The 21,908-nt window shown below is 33.5% G+C and overlaps 1 protein-coding gene and 1 pseudogene across 1 annotated transcript; one reads left to right on the forward strand and one right to left on the reverse strand.

Annotated features, from left to right (window-relative positions):
• Positions 1 to 2,052: 2,052 nt before the first annotated feature.
• LOC108836139 (protein LIGHT-DEPENDENT SHORT HYPOCOTYLS 4-like) lies at positions 2,053 to 3,542 on the forward strand (annotated as a pseudogene).
• A 9,634-nt stretch (positions 3,543 to 13,176) lies between these two features.
• On the reverse strand, positions 13,177 to 14,481 carry LOC108811851 (F-box/kelch-repeat protein At5g51250-like). Its single transcript, XM_018583955.2, has one exon. It carries the CDS (start codon positions 14,380 to 14,382, stop codon positions 13,285 to 13,287), a length of 1,098 nt encoding a protein of 365 aa, XP_018439457.1. The 5' UTR covers positions 14,383 to 14,481; the 3' UTR covers positions 13,177 to 13,284.
• Positions 14,482 to 21,908: the final 7,427 nt, after the last annotated feature.

Raw genomic sequence — 21,908 nt, forward strand, 5'->3', positions numbered from 1 at the left:
CATATTTCACCTTTCTTTTCCACTATATATATAACTTCATCATTTTTTGTGGTTTATAACTTCATATTTCACCTTTCTTTTCCACTGACAATAGTTTTGTTTATGAATCTATATGCTTAGATTTTACATACGAGAATAAGGCCAAAAATGAAAAACCAAGTGAAAAGAAATTTCACATGGTCACTATGACATGAACATGAACAGTGAGATTGATTGATTTGACTCAACCTTTCTCAGGGGCCGGGCTTAGGTATAGGGGCAAGGGGACGTGGGTCCCGGGACCTAACTATTTTTCTGCACAAATAGTATTCAAAATGGGGTTCAGTTTTTTTAAAAAAATAATAATTTAAGAGCCCAAATTTAAAAATTATCTGTAAATACATGTGAAAGAAAAAATTTAAAATATTTTGCCCAAGGGCCCATCAACTCTTTGAGCCGGGCTGACCTTTCTCCCATTCTTTATTTAAGTAAACCATTCAAACAGACTCCACTGCTCCCTCTTTTGCCTCTCTGTTACCATCCAGATTCGTACCTCTGCCACAAGTTACCCTTGCTGCTAACTTCTTTAAGGGGTCATCTCGTCTTTCGTTCCATGTGTTGTCCACTAACGCCAAGAACCAAATATTATATATATATATTTTTAAAGAGAGAACCAAATATATTATCATCACTATATTCTCTCTGCCTACCCAGGGTAGGCTACCCTAGTCTCCTCTAAATCAATAATCTATAGTGTTGATCACTTGATCTGTAGGTTTGATTCCATCTTCTTACTTTAACTGTAAACTACTGTATTTAGTCTATATTTGTAGTATGTAGCTACTAAAGATAAGAGCTTAATATGCGTGCAAACTAACTAGCGCGTCAAAAACGATCTTTAGAATGATAACTAAGATCGAAGGGGTGGGGCATGCCTCCTACTATACGTTCCTGCCCATGTACGTACTAGGTAGTACATAGGTCGGTTCTTTTTTTTTTTTTTTGATCAAAAGATCGGTTCTTTCTTATCGGTCGAAAATACAAGGAAGTGGCGTTGTAATGTTGCATCGTTCTTTGTAAACTCGTATTCGTTGGGTGATAACATAAACAAATTATATAATTCGCCAGTTGAAAAGGAAAATCTATTTTTAAAAGAAAATACTTGGAGAGCCAATGGCTCAATGCACCCGTTTTTTTTAAAATAGCACACACACAAATTAAATTCTTGTTGCACTTATCCCTATTTTCGTAACGTTCATTTTATAAATCATAGTCTAAGCCACGTTCTGATTTAGTTGTCAAAGCTACATTGATGATCAACTAAATATCATGTCTATATATGCATTTAGATTTATGAATTAACTTACATAATAGTTTGGTAATTTTCTAGTACATTCAGCATACACCACGGAGTGATGGTCGCCAAATTGCTAATGAGTCAATGCTATAGTGGTGATTATTTCCATGTGAATTTAGGTCTTTTGATAGTTATTTTTAAGTTTATTTGATAGTTAATATCTCATATATATTTCCGTTCTATCGATAGACTCCTTCCATTCTGTCAACTTGATACTTTGTTGAATGCATGGAACTTAAAAATGACCGAGTCATCTATAATATCATTAAATTAATAAGAAAAAATTGTAGGATACCTCTGCATAATCCAAAAAAAAAAAATTGTAGGGATAGATTTCGAAAATAACTCTGTTGTATGTGATTGCTGATTAATGCATATTGAAAATGTGTTAAAAATGAGTTATATTCGTGTACTAATTAACATCTTAGCTGCGTTTCAATATGCATTACTCACACCATCAATATACCCCCTTTAGGCTTTAAGGCTTCATCCACCAAAACTATTTCAAAGTTTTTCACACAACAATAATGAAGAGATTGGAACACTTTTGGACAGTATCTACTAATAAGGATAGTAGTAGTGTAACTCAATCTCTATAGTCAAAATAGAAGCTTGCATTATTATGAATCCACTGTTATGAGCCAAGCAGAAAAAAAATAATGAGAAAATATTTATAGCAGGAATACACTCTATTGCAATGACTACGATACCCTTTCTCCTCTCTTTTCTCCACCATCTTTTCCCTTATCAACTCAAGGCTCATAAATCTCCTCTCATCGTCATCGTAACCCAAAACAAAAATACAGATTATTAAAAAAAACAAAACCTTCGTGTATATCAGATCTCGATATTATGGATCCAATCCATGGCTTTATCGGCACAACAAACATCTCACACAACACAAAACCTTATGATCGCCGCCGCAGCAGTCACCACCTCATCCTCCTCCTCCTCCTCGTCTTCTTCAGGCGGCTCGGCGATGAACCAGCTGAGTAGGTATGAGAATCAGAAGAGAAGAGATTGGAACACTTTTGGACAGTTTCTACGCAACCACCGCCCCACTTTCTCTCTCCCGTTGCAGTGGTGCTCATGTTCTTGAGTTTCTCAGGTACCTCGACCAATTCGGCAAGACCAAGGTATACATATATAAACATATTCACGTACGTATACGTATGTATCTCTGACATAAAGAATACTATGCGATTTTGTTTATCTACTCAAGAGATAGATCCCAGTTATGAAACCCTACGTGTTTGAATTGGTTTCTTTGACCTATAAAACATTTGTATTATTGTTCATTGAATTCTTGTTGATATTTGGAGATATTTATTATCATCAACGACAATTATATTTAACATGAATTATTAATTTTATTGTTTCAACGGTTATTATTATAAACAAATAATTGCTATGTGTTCTATGAATATTTTTCCTTTGGTGGTTGCATGCGTTAACTCAATCATAATTATACCATTTTTCTTCTCTATGATGGTTGTATATATTCAAAATGTAAATATAAGTTATATAATCTATTGACGACTCTCCTTCCTTAACCCGGTATGTATATATAATAAATCATTATAATTATGACGACTCTTCCTGTTACCCGGAATGTATATATATTGAAAATGCTGATACTAAAACGCTAATTGAATGATCTTGTTTCTCTAGGGTTCACACACAAACTGTGTTCCGTTTTCTGGACACCCAAATTCACCAGCACCATGTGCCTGTCCACTACGGCAAGCATGGGGCAGCCTCGACGCACTCATTGGCAGGCTTCGAGCCGCTTTTGAAGAGAACGGTGGTTCACCAGAGACTAACCCTTTCGGTGCACGAGCCGTTCGTCTCTACCTAAGGGAAGTGCGTGACTCACAGGCTAAAGCGCGTGGGATCAGCTATGAAAAGAAGAAGCGGAAGCGTACTCCTCCGGCGGCGCTACCACCGCCTCACCCTCACTCGGTGATTTCCAGTAGCCCTAATTAGCAATAAGTCATATCAGTAAAATATGTTTCAGTCAACTACGTTTGTCAGTGACGAACATGCACATGCACGACTTATCTAAAAGTTGCATGCCAGTCTTCCTAAATAATTTAGAAACCTAAAGAATTTTGTGGTGTATTGAATAAACATGTATTTTTCTTTTTGGCCTTCCATAAACCATGTATTAATATATTTTCAATAAATGCAACATTATTCTATTCAATGGTTTTTAATTTTTCTCAATGGGTTATATATTTTTGTTTCAATGGTTTCTATATATTTTTTCAATGGTTTATACTTTTCCCACTAAATGAGTTCTGATGAAGAATCCTATTATTCGAAACTATACGTCTATTAACTATATGAGTAATGCATACATACAAAGTACTAGTGTTTTCTGGGACATTAAAATTTCTTTTTTCTCTCTCTAGAAACGGATCCAAATGCATTAATAGTAATATACTACTATTTTGATCCAAAAAAAGTAATATACATTAGGTTCCTTTTTGTTTATCTTCTTCTCCGGTGTATATGAAACTTCATAATCGGCCCCCCTCTATTGGTCGAACCAGCTACCACTAAAAATTCTTTGGATGATATAATAAGTCGAATATTATTGTAGATTTGATAAGACGTGACAAAAGAAGATTTTCAGAATCAAATGGTAATTCATGTCTTTTCACGCTCTGTGTATGCCTTCCTTCGTAGTGTCCTAATTTGGTAGGGAATTGGCAAATCATTGAGTTTCTTTGTCCTTGTTACAACAGTCTTTTCTTTCTTTATTTATTTATATTAAAAAAAAACATTATTGAGTAAATTCTTGATTTCATTTAGCATTTGATTGCGTTTAGCATTAGATGCTTTTTAATATAAAAACACTATACTTATTATTTTTGGACATTAGGAAAATAAGATTATAACTATATTATTTAGATCATCTCCAACAGCCCTTCGTCCCTTCATTTTTAAAGGCTTTTGCATTCCAACAGCCATTTATCCCTTCAAATTTTAAAGAGATGAACAGTACACCTCCAAATATGAAGAGGCACTGTACAGGCCTTTAAAACACTGTTTACTTTTCACTTTAGTCTTTCTATTTATATATGTTTAATAATTGTGTACTTATTGTTTTTTATTTGGCATTCTACTATTATAATTATATTGACACTTAAATATTATGATTTTGGTCTTATAAAATTATTTTTAAATAATAATAATATATTAATAAATATTATATACCAATATATACTAATATTCAATAAAACAAAATATAAACATATTATTTCACACATTATATTTTGGAAAAATTTACACAAATGCAAAATTATATTACAATCATAATATTTTACATCAAATAAAAGTTATATAAACTGAAATATTACACATTAAAATATTACACGTTATTGGAAGAAAGAGGTATTGCATGATATAATGACTTCGTGTATTATAATGCATAACATGATAATTGAAGATGAACGAGATATCAATGCACCGATTCGAGATGCAAGACCGGCTCCGTCAATAAGTGTTGAGATGGCCATAAACGAAGATATGCGTTTTCAACAATTTTTAGCACGTAATCTTCGAATAAAAAATAAGGATGCTCATTTAGCACTTAAAAATGCTTTGATTGAGCATATTTGGGAGCATTACGGAAATAATTGTATTGATTAGTTTTGTATTTTTATATATATATATATATATATTGTAATTTGAATTGTTTATGTTTATTATTATATGTAATTTATGTAATTTATGTTGTTATGTTTTTTTATCTTTTATTATAAGTAATTTGATGTTATAATTAAATATTTTTACTAATTATGTCAATAATAAATATTAATATGTGTTTACTGTTAATTTATAAAATTTTAATGATTATAATGAACTATTACTGAAATTGAGGACTAAAGTGTAAAATATAAGCTCTCAAAAAAAAATTGAAGGTCACCATTGGAGAATCACCCCTTCAACCCTTTATCTTGAAGGTGGACCCTACAAAAAATGAAGGGGCTTGTTGGAGATGCTCTTAGAGCATCTCCAATTCAACCTCAAATCTTTAAATTCGAAGGTTTTTGTCATTCTAACACAATTTCAAATCCTTAAATTTTGAAATTTTGAATAGTGACACTTCAAAAATGAAGTTTTTCTATTTGAAAACTTCAAAACTATTATTCATTTTCTTTTTAGTCTTTACAATTATTTTCTTTCTAGTCCTTACAATTATTTTCTTTCATAAATACATCTATTAACTTTATTTAAAATAACTTAAATATACCAAAGTAAAATAAAATAGAATAAATATTACATAACATTAAAATAAATCCACGAAAATAAAAAGACATTAAATAAAGTTCATGCATAATAAAAATACATTAAACAAATTTAACATAATTAAAGCATTACGGAAATAATGCTTGCGTAATTTGGTATTTTATATGTAATTTTTTCAATTTGTGTGTGTGTTGTTTTATTATAACATTATTATTTAATATTGTAATATATACTGTATTGTATAATATATTAAAAATATGTTTTATATGCATCTGTGAAGTTTTATCATCATTAATAACTTTTATTAATGTCAAGAACTATAATGGAAATGAATAAACTTTTAAAGATTTTTTTGAGGATTTAATGTTTTATGGTTGGAGTATCAACCTTCAAATCCTCATTTTGAAGTTTTCTCCTCTTAAAGTAAGGTATTGAGTTGGAGATGCTCAGGAAAATGACCTAGAAAACTAGTGTTTCCATAGAAAGTGTTGGTAGTTTGTTCATCTTGTTCTATATGGAATACATAGTTGTTGAAATTTTGTTAAACTGAATTTTTCATAAGATAATTTTTTTTGCACCTAACTTCGTTATACTAAAGTCCAATAAGGCAAAAGTTTGTTGAGAACCATTGCCGCAATATAGGACGCATCAAAGTTTGGAGGAGAGTTTGATATTTGGGTTTTTTTTTTTTTTCTTTGGCACAGGTTTTAGCTTCCTCACGCATACATTCCACATTAATCTTGGTCACACCACATTTGAACATTTCATTGGAAAACACATGGTTCTGATGTATAAAGCTAATAGATTGTCGGGTTAAAACCGCTATTCTATGGACCAACAGTAGATGCTTTGAAAGCTTATTATTGGCAGGTGAAATGTCTACCGAAGATAAAACACTTCTTAAGGCAGATTATTTCAGGTTGTGTTGCGGTTAAAAAGAATCTCAAAGCAAGAGGTTTGAAAGGAGATATTGGTTGTGATAGATGTGAGCATGACGAGGAGTCTTTGAATCATGTGTTCTTCGACTGCCCTCCAGCACGGCAAGTCTGGGCGCTATCAACGATTCCGACTAATCCAGAGATTTTTCCATCTAATTCTCTATTCACAAATATGTATTACTTATTTTGGTGAGTATTACCGAAACTGAAGGATCATCAATTCGCATGGATTTTATGGAATATTTGGAAAGCAAGGAACAATAAGGTATTCAGTAATTTGGACGTTGACGCAAGGGATACACTAACGCTGGCTGAAACTGAATCTAGTATGTGGGCTGCGGCACAAGAGACAAATATAAGGAGTTCTATAGCTCCACAAATTCACCAACTTCCCATTATTCCAGGGCGATGGTGTTTTACGGATGGCTCATGGAAGGATAACGAGTCGTTCTCGGGACAAGGGTGGTTTAGTACGCTCGAAGGATTTACAGGTTTGATGGGGGCTCGAAATGTTAGGACTACTCTATCTCCACTACACGCGGAGGTAGAGGCTTTAATTTGGGCGATGAAATATATGAAGAACTTACGACAGTATCAGGTTACGTTTGCAACGGATTGTTCTCAGTTGGTGAAGATGGTTTCGGAACCAGAAGAGTGGCCAGCCTTTGCGAGTTATCTGGAGGATATAAAGAGATTACAAGACAGTTTCTCAAGTTCACAGATTATCCATGTACCACGGACGGAGAATTTAAAGGCAGATCGTCTTGCGCGCAGTGCCAGACAGCAATCGTCTTTCGTCGTTCACATGGATGCAGAGTTCCCAATTTGGTCCGCAGAGTCTATATGAGTCTGTGTTGTTGACGACAAAAAAAAAAAACTAATAGATTGTCAAATTTTCATCTGCTAACTCAATATTACTAGGTTTAGTTTACTTTTAGTCATCTTAGATATCATTCTATAGATGATTTCCAACGATAACAAACAACAAACTGTGAATTAAACTATTTGAAATTTTTTAGTCACAAGGGAAAGAATGAAAACTAACCAATTTATTTTTTTCCATTTTAAAAGGTTAAATCTGTTATAATATATAATCAGTTTATATTAAAATATGAGTGTACCTTTTTAAAATTTAACTAAAATTTATACAAATATACCCTGAGCGGAGAAAATCTCTAGTAGTATTAAAGATTAAAGAGTCATTTGGATAGAAAAATACAAAAATAAAGTTATTTAGGTAACAATGCAACAACTTCTTTATTTAGGTGATTAGTCATAGAACTTCTTTAGGTATTTCCAATCTCACTCTATTTTTCACTCCAAAATAGAGTTTAGAATAAAAAATGGTCCAATGGTACTCTATTTCTCACTCTATAATAGAGAAAAATATGTTTACTCCAAATACTGTATAGAGTAAGTTGTTTTTTTTGTTCATCATTCTATTTTTCTATTCTAAAATAGAGTACCATTAGAGCAAACTCCATCTCTATTATAGAGTCACTCTATTTTAGAATAAAAAATAGAGTGAATCTTTGGAGATTATGCTCTATGCGTTCACGGTAAAAAATATGTCTCATCACGGATGCGTTCACGGAACTCGAGTATAGATAGCTCATGCTCGATTACAGAATTGGTGCCGAAGAGGAGGAGTAGAGAGATGAAGCAGAGAGCGAGAGTGTGGAGAGGACTCATTTAGCCCAGTGAAAATGGAAACAGAGAAAGTGAACTTTGAAGATTCATTAGCTGAGAGAAACAACAAGAAAGAGATTTAGGGACTGTTACTCGAAATTCTAGATTCTGAAATTTGGAAGAGGGAAGAAGAAAGAGAAAAAGAGTGTGTATTTGTGTGAAGAGAGAGGACCGAGAGTGTTATTTGCATTATTTAATTATTCTAGATAGCATACAGTAGCTTTTTGTAGAGGAGTTACTATAGCTTCGCCTAGAGATACATGCAGACCTAAAGACTTGTCAGATCTAGTAGCAGAGCTATCAAATAGGGGAAATTTTGGATTAAATGTAAGTGCACAGTGTATTCGATCAGCTTATTCTATATAGCTAAATAATCTTTGAAACATAGCTACCTGATGCAATTACTCAAGATTAAAAGGTGTTGTTTAATGGAGTCACTGGAGTAAGTAAAATCTTGTAGATAAGGAAACAAATGTTTGGCTTTTTTTTTTTTTAAATGAATGCTAAATTTTTATTCATCAAAAAGCCTCTTTACAACTAGTGCTTACTGTTTTTACTAAGCAAAAACAAGAACAAACCAACTCAAAAACCAAAAGTCTAACAAGAAATCTCAACTCCAAAGCTGAAAAACTTCACTTAAACCCCTCCACCATCCTCCCCAAGCTCCCCTCAAATTTGACCATATGATACAAATCAAACTTGGAAATGCTATAAGATTTTCCTCATTAAAACCCATATTAGAGAAAACCCTTTTGGGACAAAACTCTAATATAGGAAAAAGAGTAAAAATCTTATAGCTAGAGGACAAACCTTTGACAAAGCTTCAAACAACCTTCCAATAAAACTCAAAAACCTTAAACCCTTGTCACTCTTGTCTCAAACCAATACTGCAAAGCACCATCCATCCCTTTAATTTTCTTCTGTTTCAGCAGACTCAGTTTATTTCGGACCCCTTTATCAAGAAGCTTCTTTAACGCCATCAGTGGTAGGAGCTTCTCACCATGCTTAACCTTATTTCTCTCCCTCCACACTGCATACATCACCAACTGAAATGTATATTTTATACAAAACAGCTTCTTCCTCTCAATACCATTATCCACAATCAGCCTCATAATACTAGACCAGCTATTAGTGTACGAGGTTCCCATCATCCCCCTCACGAGATGCTCCCAGACCTGAGAAGTATAGGAACAATCAAAGAAGAGATGGTCTCTAGTCTCTGAAGCACACTTACAAAGAACACAAGTAACATCAACACTCGCATTCCATTTTGCAATCCTGTCCATAGTAGCAAGCCTATTCAATGTCGCCAACCACATTATAAATGCATACTTAGGCGTCATTTGAGAGAACCAAACCGCACGGAACCAGCTACACTTTGGCTTAGCTTCTCTAATTAACTTCCAAGTCTCCTGAGAAGAAAACACTTGCTTAAACCCAGAATCTCTTTTCCACATACTAATATCATTCTCTTCAATTCTCAGAGATTCTTTTATTTTACTCAGGTCCTCCTCAATGTCTCTAAGCAACTCAACACGATGTCTTTTCCTTCTCCTAGTATTCAAAATCGCTTCTTCCACAGTGGCTTCTCTTCTTATCCCCGTATCTATCACTCCTCTTTCACCCAAAAGCTCTATAAGAACCCCCTTGTCATGCCAATGATCATACCAGAAAGATGTATGACGACCATTTCCTATTTTCTTCTTATAAAACCTCTTTGCCACTTCTCGAAGTTTCAACATCTTCCTCCAAATCCATGAACCAGCCTGAGTAGATATGTCCACATCCCAAAAGTTCTTCTTTTTTAGTAAATTGTGCTTAACCCATCTGCCCCATAATGAGTCTCCAGTTAGCATCCTCCAAATGAGCTTCAACCCATAGACTTTATTTACCTCTTTTAAAGCTCTCAAACCCAGACCCCCTTCTTCTTTTACTTGACAAACATCCTTCCACGCTACCTTCGCCCCCGTTGATCTTAAACCAGGACCAGTCCACAAAAAAGCCGAGTAGAGCTTCTCCACTTCCTTAATACACTGACTGGGAAGCTTAAAAACCGCTGCCCAAAAATTGACAATACTCATAAGCTCAGAGGCAATCAGTTGCAATCTCCCTGCATACGATAAGAACCTAGTCGTCCAAGAACTTATTCTAGCTCTGACCCTCTCCAACAAAGGCATGTAATCCTGCTTCCTCATAGTCTGAGTCATTAAAGGCAAACCAAGATATCTAACCGGAAGTTCCCCCACTGACAAAGGGAAATTTGATAATATGCTTCTCTTCTCCTCACTCGCTATTCCAGCCATATATATTGTAGACTTCTCTATACTGATCTTTAAACCAGACCAAACAGCAAACTCATCAAATACAGAAAGAGCTCCCTCCACTGAACCTTTAGACCCCTCCACAAACACCATCAGATCATCAGCGAAACACAAATGTGTGAGAGACAGAGACTTACACATCGGATGAAATTTAAATCTCTTTTCCACCACTGCCTTATCAATCTTCAGAGACAAGATATTCATACAAAGTACAAAGAGGTATGGGGATAAAGAACACCCTTGCCTCAACCCTCTTTTACTTTGAAAATATCCAGCTAAATCCCCATTGACTTGCACAGAAAATGAAGGCGTAGAGATACAAAGTCTAATCCAATGTATAAACTTCACCGGAAAACCCATAGCTTCAAGACTTGTCAGTACAAAAGACCATTGTATAGAATCAAATGCCTTCGAGATGTCTATCTTCATCACACTCCTAGGCGATATCAACTCCTTATGGTAATCTTTAACCAACTCCGAAGCTAGCAATACATTCTCCATAAGAAGTCTCCCTTTCAGAAACGCCGACTGATTCTCAGTGACGATACGAGGAAGTAACTCCTTTAATCTGTTTGCAACAATCTTTGAAACTACCTTGTATAGCACATTACAGCAAGCTATTGGCCTGAAATCCCTCATCTCCATCGAATCAATCTTCTTAGGAACTAAAGCCAAGATCGTTGAGTTTACCCCTTTCGGCAAGAAGCCATATCTGAATACAGACTGAATAGCTACTGTGAAATCCTTTGCTATAACAGACCAAGTAGTTTTGAAAAATTCACTGGGATAGCCATCCGGGTCTGGTGACTTGTTTGCTAAACAAATGTTTGGTTAACTGAGAGATCTATACAATTAAAGTCAAAATCAATAGTTTCAATGACATTTAAACCAATCCTCAAAAAGACAAAAAGTGTAAAAACAATTTGCCCAAAGAGCAGCGGTTGTGCTTGTTAGTCTCTCTTCGTTAATCAAAAGCAACCAAAGCTTCAAACTTCGCTCTCCTTTCTCTTTCACTGCAATTTCTTTTCTCAAACCCATAAAAAAAAAATCGAAGAAAGAAAGAGAAGAAACTGAGGAATCAGTCCCCTCCCTGGACTCGAGGGTTTCTTACTTAAACCATCACTACAAAACGTGGCTATCTATGTATCTAAGTTCACACGCTTTTGTTCTTGAGTATGTTCTCTTGTTTGCACATTTTGTGTTCACTCTTTCAAATCGCTTTACCTTCCATTCTCCAATGATCATCTTATAGAGTTTGTATTGGTGGGCTTTCGGTTTCATTTGAGAACATACTATTAGGGTTAGCTAGTGAATGATGTTTAGGAACCTAATGAGTAAAAAAAGGGTTCCAACTTAAGATACTAACTTGGCTGTTTGGTTTGAGATCGACTTAAGGGGAGTGGGGATTGGGGAAGCTATGGATAAAGCCAAAGCTTGGCTGAATAAGATAACGTCTAAAGGGAAGGAGAACTCCTCGAGAAGGGATCCAAAACATCTGGAAGGAAGTGAAGAAGAAGCTGTGTGACCTGTGTCAAATGCAACAAAGCAGAAGGCTGCAGCTGCCAAACAGAACATCGAAAATCATTACAAAAAAAAAACAATTGCAAAGACACGAGCGGTAAATGGTTCTTCTAGATGTTTTTGTTATTGAGCTTTCCAAGGAGTCTTTTAGATATCTTTATGTCAAGGTTAAAGAATAATGTGATCATTTTATGATACTGTTATGTGTTTTTGGGGGCAATTGCATTTGCTGCAGACGTAATAATGCTGGAAAATAAAATAAAAATAAAAAATAAAAAAATGCTGGAAAATAAGTTAGCTGCTGCACAAGTATCTGAGGAACAGCAGAAGAATTTGATGAATGACTACATGATAGGAAAGGGCGCTTTTGGAGAGGTATAGCATTACTCTTTACTGTAAACCTTTTATATGTAAACATATACGTAACATTGTATGCTTCTCTCTTGATGGCCGTGTCTACGCAATGAAAAAGCTTAAGAAATCTGAGATGCTTCGTAGAGGCCAGGTGGAACATGTGAAAGCAGAGAGATATTTACTTGCGGAGGTTGACAGAAATTTCTGTCAACCTCCGCAAGTCAATATATGGGTAACATGTTTGGGTGGCGAATTAGAAAGTACAGTTTCGATTCGTGGCTGGAAGACTAAGGTTGGGGAGATGGATAGTTTGATTTTGTAGACAAAGAGAAAGTTAAGGATTGTTCAAACAGTTTTCACATTGAATGGTATATGATTATTTGGTTGATTGATATCTTAATTGTTCAAAAGGATTAGTTGAGGCAAAAATCAAGTACATATTTTTTTTTTCATGTGATGTTTCATTCTGCGTTGGTCTCTTTCGGGAGCATGCTTTGGTTTACCACTCAAAGTAAACCTGTAAGGAAAAAAGAAGTTAGTTTCTTGGGATACTGTAATATGCAAAGGTATGCACAAAGTGGAACATACAAAGATGGATCATGAATGGTTAGGGAGTCAGATGGGAAGCAATGATTTAAAGCATATGATGATTTTACCTTGTCCAGCGATATTTTCTAAGTATGTGGATGTTAACAAGCAAAACGAGATTCATGGTAATGTGATTCTGAATGGGGTTAATACTGGGAGAGTATACAAAAAGTGAAACAATAAGACGAGTACATTAATTAATAATTCAAGTCCCAAATACCAAAAGATCACACACATTGCAAATATAAAAAATGATCATATGATGACGACGACACATTCATCAAACGATAACAGCAAGAGCCTTAACGATATAATAACCTATAGGAACTGTAAGCACATGATCAATCCACTCAACTTTTCCCCACATCTCACTAATCTCACGCCTCTCAAGCGCAATCTCAGCACACCAAATCATCTTCTCGCCACTAGACAGCATGTCCTTGTCCCACACGACCACCATCTTACCACCATAATCACACAATCTAACAGAAACACCAGGCAAGAACTTAGGCAGTCCGACCAAACCCTCCACGCTTATCCAAGCGTTCACCTCACCGTCGTACCATCTCAGCTCGCCATCGCGAACAGTGTACAAAACATTCTCTACCTCGCTATAAGAATCCGAAAACCAAAAAGAACCCATATTCGATTTGGCACGTTCCCACTTACCTTCCAGTGAGTTATAACAAACCACACCTCTATCAATCGCCACGTGTGGCTTCCCGTCGATACACACGCTTCTCATGTTCAAAACGCCGCGTCTCGTCAGGCTGGTAGGGATGGGCACCGCGTGATCCCACGTTCCCGTTCTCGCGTCCAACACCATGGACACGTTCTTCAACGACTCGGCGTGGATCCCCGCCACGTGTATCTTCTCGTCGAAGACGCAAGCGGAGAACGTCATCAGCTCCACAGGCACGCTCGGAGCTTTTCGCCACGTGTTAACCTGACAGTCGAGAACCGAGACGTTGGAGGAGGATCTGATGTTGTAGATGTCGGAACCCACGGAGACGAGACCGGAAAACACGGCGGGAGGAGAGAGGAGAGCTGGGACTTTAGACAGAACATAACTAGTTGACTTCTTGTTCTTCTTGCTGACGTCATCAGGTTTTAGGCAGAGGGTGTACCAGCGAGAGTCAGAAGAGGACTCTAGGCAGAGATAGAGACAGCTCTCGGTGCGGGACGAGAGTGATCGGGCTTTGTATAGCTCCGGTGAGGCGAGAAGAGATCCAAAGCTCTTGGAGACGAGGGAGAAGGTCGGGTAGTACAGTCTTGAGAGGCGTGCGATGCAGCTTGTGAGCAATTCATCGGGAAGTGAAGGAGTTGGGTTCGAGGGGAGCTCCTCCACCTTCTCCTTCTTCTTCTCCGGAGACGACATTTGATGGAATTCAGGAGACGAAATCGGACAAAATTATAATATAGACCAGATGGTCAAAAAAAATCTACAATCAGGGAAAAAAATCTATATAGATCAAGTCGAATCAAATGAAAAATTTGCCATTAATAAAAGGATGATATAAGCCATTAGATCATCTTATCTATGTTTTAATCTTAACCATACGATTTCATTCTCTCTCATTCTCTCTCTTCCTCTTTTTTTAATCTCAACAACATACAACCACATAATATTTTTTATCTCGTTCTCTCGTTCGATTATGTACAACTAGTATAACTCGTACAATTAAATTAATAAAAAGTTATATAATTGGTATACAAACGTTATAATTTACATATAAAAACAAGTAAATATTCTAATTGTATATGTTGACAAAATTTCATATTTTATTTGAAGTTTTTCAAAATTTTGTTAAATTATTACATTACATTCTTAATTTTACATTATATACTTTATATTTTAAAAGTTTATTAACTATAATAAACATAGTATAGTGATAAACAAACATTGAACATATTTTTACAAAGCTATGATGTGAAGATATTGGTAAAATCATTTAAAGTAGATATATAAACAATTGATAATGGTGTATATATTATATATTAGACGAGTATTACTGGTACAACTAGTACAATTTTTACATTTTAGAAATTGATAAAATTAATCTGGTTTTCCATATGAGAAAGACAATTAAATATCTCAATTGGTATGTACTCAGAAAGTTTCTCATAATTTAATTTGAAATTTTGGGAAATTAAAAAAAAATTATTACACATTTCCGTAAGTTTATATTATCTACCTTATACTTTTAAGGTTTGTTAACTTATTTGTCCACGTAATTTATGGAAAACATACATGAAATGTATATTTACAAAATTGATGATTTCATTGTATCCGGGGAAAGATATGTAAACACAAATAAGTGCTACAACTGAGGTAGATGTATTTATTATGTAGTACATCTAATATTTTCTTTTATTTCACTATCAAAGTACAACTATGCACAAATTATTACAACTCAAAAACTAGTACAACTATATAAAATACAACTATAAAACTGCTACAACTACGTGTTATTTTATTTAGTATTGTTTTAAATGTGGATCATGTTTTAAATGTTTATAATGTTTTAAATATTGTGGTTGAACACTAACGTCCAGTAATTATACTAGTTGTACAATTCTTAAATATTAGCATAGTTGAATATGTTGTATTAGTTATATCAAAACACATGTCCATTTAAATTAAACCTAATTTTCTCATAAATAATATAAGTTTCAAAAGAAGCAAAAGTTTTAAAAGTTTCAAAAGTTATTAAAAAGAACAAATTTGACATTAAAAGACAAAAAAATATAATGCCAAAAGAAACATAAGTTTTATAAGGAACATAAATTTTCAAAAGTAATCCCAAAAGCTATCAATTTGACACGGAAGGAGCCTTAGCTGAACCCTAACAATAAAATATTTTACAAAACAATTTCAAATTTAATGGTTACCATTCTTTGCACCTCTTTATTATTCTCTGTCTTGTGAACCTCCATTGTTAGACCTAATCTCCTCAGCGTATTCTGCTCTGGTGTGGTTCCGAGTTTGTTTGGTTGGATTCGAAAAGTACCCTCCCTTCTTCGTTTTCTTTTTCTTCGTCGCCGATAAGTCGCTCTTATTTGTCATTGATGCTCTTTCCTTATTCTTCTTTCCGATGACTCGCGTTTTTGGAATCATGTTGAAACATTTTCTGGTTCCATATCTACTTTTTCGAATCAAGAACAAAAAAATAAGATGTTTTTTCCGAAAATAATACAACTAGTATAACTAGTACAACTTGTAAACAAATCATTATCCAAATAAAGTAATATTAAAAATATATAATTCATGTATTTGATACATGCATGCGAGGGAAGATTAGACCAACTTATTTGGATTATTTGTTGCAATTTTGTTTCTTTCTAATATATATTATTATCTTGGTAAAAAAAACTAAAATCTTACAAATGTTGATAAGAATTGTATTAATACATCATTTAAAACAATTATTTGCAAAACAAAACACATGAAAATCATACATCAAACTCAATCTTTTTCTTCTTTCCGGTGACTCACGTTTTTAGTGAAATAGTTGAAGAATTTTCTGGCTCTGCATCTAGCCTTTTGGGCTCGAGACAAAAAAGACGAAGACGATTTTTTTCCGAAAACCGTACAACTAGTATAACTAGTACAACTTGTAAACATATCATTCCAAATAAAATATTATTAAAAATATACTATTCATATATTTGACACATGCCGCCGTCGAGGGAGACTATACCAGTATGTCTTATTGGTTATACATCATTCTCTTTTCTAGCATCTTCATATGCTGAAAACAATAAATAAAGAAATTTATACATCTCATAATTAAGTGATGCCATTTCATAATATCTCAAAGCCATGTTTTCTTTTTTTTTTGGTGAGAATGAATATGGTGATGACACATAAGAAAATCACTTCTCAAATAATTTATACTAGATTTTGATCCGCGCTTCGAAAGCGCGGGCTTTTCTCTGGATTGTAAATGTGAATTAGTATTTTGAAATTGTTATATATTATTATGTGAATGCTCATATTATATCGAGTAAGAGAATTTATTAAAAATCATATAATTTATGAATCATTTTATTTATGATGTTGTATGTACACTCTTGTGTAATTTTTTTAGGCATGGACAATTTATCAGACTCGTAAAACCAAACTGAAATCGACCTAGAAATATAGGTGTGGTTTGAGTTCGGGTCAAGGGCAAAGTACATATTCATTTTTCTTGGATCAGCAGGTCTCTTTTTCAAGTCAATATCCTACCCGAGACATGACCGAGTACCCAAGTACCTGAAATGTTTTGTGTATATTAGGTATATTTGAGTATTTTAGATATGTTTTTTGGTATTACAAATACATTTTACGTTTTGGGTTAAGGTTTTCGATTTTAGTCTAGGGTTTGGAGTGAAATTTTTTTTTTTAAAAAACACTATTTTGGGTATTCATAAATTTCTTTGGGTATTTTCGGTTTCTCGGATAAGATTTAAAATAAAAATTTGGATCTTTCTCGGTATTTAATCGTTTTAGGTTCTTTTTAGGGATTTTAAGGTATTTTTCGTGTTTTGGTATTTTTTCTGGTTTTCAGATACTTTGAGTCTTTTTCGATCCTAAATACTCAAACCAATCCAGACCTGTTAATTTTAGTTTTTGAGTTTTATATTTATATTTTTGTTTTTAATTTTCTAACATAAATAAAAAATTATTCTGGAATGACAAGTTAGACGAAAGATCAGTTTATAACGCAAGGTAATATTAAAAAAAACAATATAACATATTAATTCTTTTTAAGTAATTAATTTAGTTTATAGTAATAAAAATGTTTAAAAATACTTTGTTTATGAAGTATTTATATATAATTTGAGTGATTATCATATTAATGCATTTAAATAGCATCAAAATCAGCACAATATCAACATCACTTATACTCAAAAAGGCATCTATAATATGTTCTACCTTTAGCAGTTATAAAACATATTTTCTAAGACTTTCTATTAGTGTAAAACGATGATGAGCATTAAATCTTGCCAACTATATAGTAAAGATAGAACCGCATATAGACGACTGATGATATCCAATTTTGATCAAACCAGAACCAAAATGTGTGATAAGCATGATAACTTTAATAAATTGATAAGTAATAATAATTTGGTCTTATTAGGAAAACAATATTGTATAGACCTACGATGAAAACAAACAAAAAATATTAAACTAAATAATTATAAGAGAAATAGTATTAAAATATATTTTATTCCAAAATAATTTATAAAATAAAGTTTTAATTAATTTCTATAGTTTCTATAGAAAATCAAATTAACTTAAAAGTTTTAAATTTATAAAATATTAAAAAACATATTATTCTACATATTATCTAAAAATCCGCAAAATATTTTCACCAATCAAACATCATTGTGTACCACTCATTCTATCAAAATCGCACTTGTCTCGCAAACCGCATGAACTGCAGTTACACTATACCGAACTTTAATTCCGCAATATTATCAAAACTTCAAAACTACAGTCACCATTCACTCTTATTCTTCAAGACAATGAATAACTTATTATTATTGTCGTGATTTAGGTGTTGCTTGTTTGTGGATTTAAGATTAGGTTTTGGCTTTTGTATTTTCAAAAAAAAAAATTTCCATCCAATCAAAATTTTAAAGAATAGATTCTTTAAAATACAGGTAAATTGTCCGTTCAAATAATTGTCTTAAAAATAAACAGAAACCAAAATCGAAGTTTTCATTAGAGATAGATAAGGACCAAATCGAACCGAACTAATCAAACCCAAACTCTTCCAAACTAGATCAAAGTGTATGTCTAATTCGGTTAGAATTTTTATCAATCCAAAATCGAAAAACAAAGTATTTACTTAATTAGGCTAACTAAATATATTTATAATATTAAGATTTTAGATACTTAACCATCAAAACTAAATAACTAAATAATTTTATACATTTACTTTTAACTGAATAAGAGAAACACAACTAACAATAAAATAAAAAATATGACTCTTCTACATTATCATCAAAACCGAAAAAACTAACTATAAAATTATACTAAGTTTGAAGATAATGCTTTAAAATTATTGGATTACATGTTTTACACTTTTATTGTGATACTGAATTTTACGTTTATATATGAAGAAACTAAAAGTTTTTTTTCAAATATGACTCAAAACTTCAAGTCAAATGCAAATATGACCTCTTTTTGGAACTTTTATTTTCTCTATTCACCCCAAAGTTCAAGTTATTCACAAAAATGCCATTTTTTCTTTTGGAAAATGATTTTTTTTTATTTTCAATCATTCTCATCTTCAGCCATTATTTAAAATATTTTATTTATATCAATACACCAACCATCATGAATAACCAATTTCAAGCTTTAAATGCACATAAAAATAGAAATATACACACCAACCAATTTCAAGCTTTAAATCGTCAATTTTCATTATATAACTTTAAAATCATTTGGGTTAATTCGGTTTAGTTTTAATTTGGTTCATGCCGTTTAGTTTTAATTTGGTTCACTCGGTTTTATTTTATTTCTGTTCATTTTATTTAGTTTGAATATAGTCAAATTTAACTTATGACGCTTTTTACATTCTTTTTTTTGAACAACCATTTCACTTCATTAAGGCTCAACGAGGCTAAGTGGAGAGAGAGTTTGAATTATACAATGCTGATTTTGTCAAGGCATCAGCTATCAGCTGTAGAGTTCAAGCTCCTAAAAAGATGAGAAAAGAAAGTAAAAGAAAAAAAAGAAGGGAGACAGTTTTCGATGTCCAAGTTGATTTCATAGAGTTCGACTGTTGTTTTGAGAGTAGTGTGTTGATAAGCACGTGATTATCTGATTTGAGGCAGATTTGGGTGAGATGTAGAGGTTTGGTCTAAAGCAGAGCTTTACGGACCTCTGCTTCACGGACCGCAATGGCTTTCACCATCAAAGTTGATGCCATGCACATACCATTATGTGATGTTCCATGTCTGAAAGTACCGGTGTTAGGATCAGTGTAGTGCCAGCCAAAACCGGCAAAATTATCTTGCGATCTCCAGGCAGCATCCGTGTACAGAGTGATGACATACATGTGGTCTTGATCGGTGTTGCGTGCAGGCCCGTTAACCTTGGCGATGGCACCTTATAATGTTGTACAATCTTAAAAAATACATAGTCTTGGCCATCCATATTTATATTTAGATTTAGATATGACATATACTGTACTATTCTCTATAATATATCTAAGATATTCTGCTGAGAAATTATATTGACGTCTAGACCGTGAAAGAAAGCTTGAAGAAACATACAATATTATTTCAAACATGTGTGCTGAATCTACGGGTAGCGTTTGGTCTATTTTATTGTCTTTTGCAGCGTTCACAAGAATCTTAAGCTAGTAGGGAAGCTAGCAGAGAAGGTGTTCATGGTTGATTCTCATGTCAAAATAGAGGATGACTGGTTAAACTGCACATATAGAAGTTTTACTGTATAAGTAAGTTTGAAGAATCTTTTAAAGTAGATGTATCTAGTGTATTTGTAGAAATTAATAAATGACAAAATAATTAAAATATAAGTATTTCTATAATAATATTTTTTTTCTTTTAGAAAATAAGGTTTCTGTAGCTTTTTTTAATCTTGAAAACTATTTAAAACACGATTGGCAATTTATATAGTCGTACATAGAAATTAATGTTAAAGCTAGTAATTATATCCCAACAAATCACCCCATAAACTAAAAACATAAAGATATGCAAGGACTGTCATGTTGCAAGATCTACCCTTAAAGATGAGTGTTGTTATTGTGGAGACTGGTGTAATGAAAATGTAAAAACGTTTTATACTCTTGGTGGTCAAAAAAGAAAAACGTTTTTACACCATGTTTGTTCAGAGTCGATACACGTCGAATATGGAACCTGTTTCTTACTACACTGATTGATTTGTGAAAACGATTTTCTAATGTACTTTCAAATCAGTAAGAAGCAACTTATTATGTGTTTATTAGATACAGTATAATATAATTATTATGTGGGATATAAACTAAGAACATTGTTTCAACAGCAAAGCTGATTTTTGCATGATTTGTATTTACTTGACAAACAATTAATAGAAATAAATGGAATGTTTGGACATAAATGTATGATATGTTGTGTAATACTGACTTTTGTAGATTATATGGATTATAATATCGTTGAAGGTCATGGCTTAATATCGATTCTCATTTGTCAAAGACCACTATTATAATACTGTTCATCAATATATAATGGCCCGTTTGTTTAGCTATCGCGCGACCTGCGACTTACGACCAGTTGCAGGCAGATTGCTGTTCGTTTTGCTGTTGCGTAACATGCGACCTGCGATTGGTCGCAGGTCGTTATTCGTTTTGATGTCGCGCGACCAGTCGTAGATTTCAATCCAGGTCACCCGAAAAAACAGCGATTAAAAATTAAGAAAATTTTAGTCGCGCAACTTATCGCAGCTCGTACGACATGTAAACGAACATAATTTTAGTTGCAGGTCGCATGTTTAGTCGTAGGTCACAAGTCGTAAATCGCACAACACGTAAATGAACATGATCTTAATCATAAATCGCAGGTTGTAGGTCGAGCGACACGTGAACGAACAGGACCAATGTATTCTAAAAAGCAGAGAGAATGGTACTATTAGTCTGGTGACATAATGCAGTAACAAATGTTTATACCGTAATAATGTTCAACATGGCGGTTAAGTCATAACTTTGTTGGCTGAACCATAAATAGTAAATTTTAACTAAGCTAAAAAGTGTTTTTGAGAAAGAATTATCACTATACAAACGGTTCAATGATTGCTATTGTCGTTCTAAGAAAAAACGATTTTGATTGTCAAGTTTTTGTTTAATTTATACCACCAACTCTTTACTAACTCGCGTTTAGTCATTTAATCGCTTGGTGCCATTATGAATT

The sequence above is a fragment of the Raphanus sativus genome, chromosome 6 (genome assembly GCF_000801105.2).
Source record: "Raphanus sativus cultivar WK10039 chromosome 6, ASM80110v3, whole genome shotgun sequence".
In the NCBI taxonomy this organism is placed as follows: Eukaryota; Viridiplantae; Streptophyta; class Magnoliopsida; order Brassicales; family Brassicaceae; genus Raphanus; species Raphanus sativus.

Bases quoted from the DNA above. Each gene is read 5' to 3' on its own strand.
- LOC108811851 (XM_018583955.2), bottom strand. From the start codon at position 14,382: ATGTCGTCTCCGGAGAAGAAGAAGGAGAAGGTGGAGGAGCTCCCCTCG.